This window comes from Sipha flava, unplaced genomic scaffold (assembly GCF_003268045.1).
Source record: "Sipha flava isolate LNK unplaced genomic scaffold, YSA_version1 124_pilon_pilon, whole genome shotgun sequence".
In the NCBI taxonomy this organism is placed as follows: domain Eukaryota; kingdom Metazoa; phylum Arthropoda; class Insecta; order Hemiptera; family Aphididae; genus Sipha; species Sipha flava.
Window position 1 is genome coordinate 1,541,037 of NW_020271750.1, and position 5,072 is coordinate 1,546,108.

General features: G+C 28.2%; 1 protein-coding gene across 1 annotated transcript; it reads right to left on the reverse strand.

The window, feature by feature from the left end:
• Positions 1-283: 283 nt before the first annotated feature.
• LOC112694173 lies at positions 284-4,337 on the reverse strand (the record flags this gene model as incomplete). The annotated part of the gene is made up of 9 exons (XM_025569564.1): positions 4,278-4,337; positions 4,021-4,194; positions 2,458-2,654; positions 2,294-2,394; positions 2,077-2,233; positions 1,523-1,707; positions 1,032-1,132; positions 734-826; positions 284-403 (listed from the first exon to the last, which is right to left on the reverse strand). Coding segments are annotated over exons 1-9 (1,188 nt in total), but the record flags the coding sequence as incomplete, so codon positions are not given.
• Between the last annotated feature and the right edge of the window lie 735 nt (positions 4,338-5,072).

Genomic DNA, 5,072 nt, shown 5'->3' on the forward strand with positions numbered 1-5,072 from the left:
CAAATAAAATGTACACACACACGATTTAGTGTTATAATTAAATCTGTTTGTTTTCGAAACCAAATCTTTGTGAGATCGATAAAAAGTCCGCACAGGTTTTATTTTTTTTTTTAACGATTTTCTTTTATATTTAATACATAAACTATAAAAAGCTGAAACGTGTGAGTACATTTTTAAATTTTCATTTTTAAATATTAAGGATTTCAACCCTACATAAGAATGGAATATGATTGATAAAAGTGAACGTGAAAACACTATTTTATTATTTGAAATTTTCTAGTCTCTTTTTTAAACGATTTTTGATAATAATTTTCCTGACAGCGCTTACGAATCTGTTGTAAGTTTGGAATCTTACCCACCAGTTATCATCGAGATTCGGATCAAAGTCGTGTACACTCGTGTCCTACAAAAAAAATAAGAAGCTTCAAGACAATTTGTATTGAAAAACATCAACATCCATTTACACTGATTTCCTAAAACCAATACACCACCAGAATATGTACGTATACACATATAATTACAAGATATCATTCTATTATACTGTGTATAGATGAGTGAGAATTATTTTTTGCTTACCCTTTCCCAAAGTGAATTTAATTAAATGAATAATACACTCTTTCATTAATCCCTCTAAGGTATAATTTGGCTGTAAGTTACAGTTAGTATCGATAGTTTAGTCATCTTGATCAATCAATTTAATATAAGATAATCCTTAAATACTCAATATAGTTACGATATGATTCATTCGAATGCTTCTCTCTCGAAGTCCCGTCGATTTCCGCAAATTGTCATCGTATGATACGTTTCTATACGAGTAGAGTTTTTCCTATAGTGAATAAATTATTTTAAACGTAATTTATTCGCTCAGTTGAATAAATATAGTACTTCGTAAGTTTTCCATGCAGCTTCACGCTTAAGAATTTCCTCGACAACTGTAGTATTTGGTTCTTGTCTAATGATATGATAATTTAATATAATATAATGATACAATAATACAATAATATAAAATAATAATATAATATAAATGTAACGTTCTTATTTGTGTTGCCAAAAAGTTTTGCATTCAACAAAAACGTCTTAGTGTGTTGCGCATAAGCTTCTCGGTACACCTCGTCCGGTTCACCTAGAGCATCTGGACAATATTACAAACAAATTAAAAACCAAAAGTTCATTACGCGTTTTCGCAATAATTGTACTAATGTACAAATTAATTACTTAAGAAAAAAATAAACAAAAAGCGTACGTATGATTAACGTTCAAAATATACGGTTGTGTATTACTCAGTATATTTGATAATTAACAGAAAACTTCTAATACCGTGGTATGATCAATTTATGGTCTTGGTATGAACTAGAGATTAACCACACCTTTTTAACAACATTCATCCCGTGTACCAGTTCAATGTTCATAAAACTGATAAATATTTTTCGACGCATTGAAATCGTATATTTATGAATGTACAACGAAAACCACATGTTTCGAAATAATGAGTACGGTTGTTTAGAATTTTGTTATTTCTTACTGTTCCACGAATACGAGTCTACGGGAATTGTGCATGTCTTATCCACAAATATTTTATTAGGTTTAAGTCTGCTAAAAACCGTATTGTTATCCTTTTGTGTTTGAATATTACGTCGATGTGTAATATTCCGAGGAGACAAATCGATTTTCGTTGGCTCACGTTTCTCCATTTTTACATTTTGTTCACTAAAATAAAATGTTAGATTAAAAAAATATTAAAGAAAAAAATGCTCTATCCCCCTTGGACAATAATACTGTCTTATTGGATTTTCAAAACGAAATATTTTATACTAAAACGTTTTTATTTTTATTTAACATTCGCAATGTATGTAATATTGGTAACTTTTGTGACCTAAAATTAATAACATCCGTGATTTAAAATCGTATTTTGTTACACATACTTTCTCTAAAATTATACATTTTATTTGTTTTCGGCAAACAATTGTGCGTTTTATCTCTCCAGACTTGTATGCATTATATTATTCGAATTTTATTTGAATACCTTATTATAATTTATTGTAATCGTTTTTAATGAATCTGAGTAGAAAAACATACTTCGTGTCTCTAGGTTTTGTGACTGCCGTAATTGTTATAACTTGTGGTTCTTGATTAGCTTCCGAATGGTAAAATATTAAATCTGAACACAGTGTTATATACGACCGAGGCGTATAACGAATAGTGACGTATGTCGAAGAATCACAAGACACTTTACCTGAAAGTATGAATTTTGGTTTAAACAATTTCTAGTACGATTCAAGATTACGAAACGAACCAAAGGTTGGATTTACGTTCAATTCCTGCGACTCGTTTGGAATAAATATGCGGAATTGATACGGTTTTGATTCGGGAGTCAGACTCAACTTCTTTGTAACGCTATAAAATATCTTTTTGCAGATAATTTTTTTGCAATTTTTGCAATTTCATTTTTCTACTAACCTCATTCCAATGTTTACATGTCCAAAATTAATGGTTCGAGGCAAACTGGAAGATATTCTCGGCACAGCCTTTAATTCTATAGCCAAGTTTCCTTGACCAGTTGGATTTTTCAAGTGCAAATAACTTTTGAATTTCTGGTTTAAGTTCGACATAAAAGTGTAGTGCAAATCCCACGATTCGCCAGGGGGGATAGAGACCTATTAGACCAATAATTTTTTATAATAATAAAAGTAAAATAAAACCATCAGGATTTGATGATAGCCAAAAATAATTAAATTATATAGGCTGATTCACCAAAGCGTAAAACACTCATTATCTCAAAAACTATTCACTTTTTTTAACATTTTCAGTCTATGCTATTCTTGAATTATTTATTTGTTTTAAACTACCTAACTTTGAGGAATTATATCTCGTCAATGGATAAACGGAAAACGAAAATTTAAACGTGATAATTTATAAGAAAAAAAACTTTACTAAATTATAACATTTTAAGTACAGGTTGCCATTTTAAAATCAAAAGTTGATGGTGGTCCAACTAATAAATATAAGAGTGAAAAATATTAAACAAATATATAATTCAAAAACAGCATAGATCTAATATTTTGAAAAAAAAAATTTGTAAAAAGTGAATAGTTTTTGAGATAATGAGTATTTTACGCTTGGTGAATCACCGTGTATAACTTTGTGTGAAATAAAATAAATGCGATTAAGCAAATTTGTATCAAAAAAATAAAATGTAATAAAATAGTACATAATTTCAACTAATAGATTTTTATTGCACACATGTATGTGCATACATCTATTCACAATGGGAGGATTGAAAAATAAACTTAAAATAACAATGAAGCTTATATTTTCCCTCTACATTAAAATCACAAGAACAAAAAACAATAGTCAAATGTTCGTATAATAAATATAGCAATACTAATGTACGAAAGAAAATATGTACTAAAATATCCAAAAACCAGTGGGATTTATGTAAATTATAGACTATCGTTAATTATGATTTTAAATCTTATGGATTTTAGATTACTTGAAAGTATTTTAAAGCAGTAAAAAGTAAATATCAAATGATTTATTATGCTGATGATTGATATTTTAATATTTAAGTAAATATATATATATGAAGGCACTTCATGTTAAGTAGTGCTATTTATTAAATTTATAAATGTCTAGTAGTCACGTGTATAATAGCTATATACTCGTATTGCTATTACTATAAATATAGTTTAGGTTACAGTTTACATACTCGATAATATAATATGCGATGGTATCAATAGAAAATTAAAGTGATTATTTATAATAAACAAAATTGTAACAATTTTGTCCACATTTAGAATGCAATGTTAAATAACCATTGTTTTATATTTTATGCATTTATAGCTGAAATGAAATGAACAGGGCACAACGTTTTGATCGTGACAGTAGATATTTGCCATTTGGATTACGAAAACGAAACTAATAAAATGGTCGAAAAAAATAAAAAATGAAAATAGTTAATTTATTATAAGCTCTGTACCGATATAATGTTATGTCTAATAACCGTGTGGATATACTACTCACGGTGGTTAGGTTTGGAAATTTAAATATTTTACTATCTGGCGGTTGTATCCAAATGATTTGTGGCAAAACCGTCACGTTTAATAATTGTATTTTATCGGTGTACGTATGCCCTGGCTTGAAATATATTATTCGTGTTTTGGTATTGACACATATCGAACCATTCGTAAGGCCATTCTAAATTAAACAAAAAATGTACGTTTATGTTATATTATAATGCGTTCTGTGTATGAAAACCATAATCCATGCGTGTCACCCACTTGTTCGCCACCGACGATCACTTTATCTTCAAAGCTTACACTATAATTATTATCGACCATCTTAAATCGAAAAACTTAATATAAAACTTTTAAATAATATTATCATAAAATCATTGCAATGTATTTCTATGGAAATTTAAAAACAATTCCACTCTTAATCGTATGATTTATTTAAGCTTCTTTTCGAAACGAACAAAATTAAAATTGGTTATGATGTCTATTCAATTAAAATAACTCTGATAGCAATCATTTTTATCATTTTAACCATTGTTTTAAGGGCTTTAAGTTTTTCGATATTTTTATAATGTTATTTTATACGTATACTTCGTATAATACGTATGGAATATATAAATGCAAAAATAAAAATTTCAACTTTGTAGAAAGTATGGGCAAACTGTTATAGTAACTTCACAACAATTTAGGAAATCATTAAAATGATAGACGCATTGTAAAACATTAATAACTACATATTTTGACGAGATAACAAAGAATGTGTCATCGAGTTAGCGAATATCTCACAAAAAAAATTTAAATTTATAAAAATCTAATTTTTTTATTTTTATAAAAAAATTAGATTTTTGTGTTTTGATTTTCAATCAGAATTATTGACAAGTAGCTTTTAGCTTGAGGATTGTAATCTTATTTATATTACATCGGAATTTATTCGGATTTTATTGTCATCCACTGGGGAGTTTGGGGGTTGAAGTGTTAGAGATTTTATCGTTTCTTAAATACAATTTACAGGATACTAATCGAGTGGGTGTGCAGTTGCACGCTTTACCAATTTTCCACGGT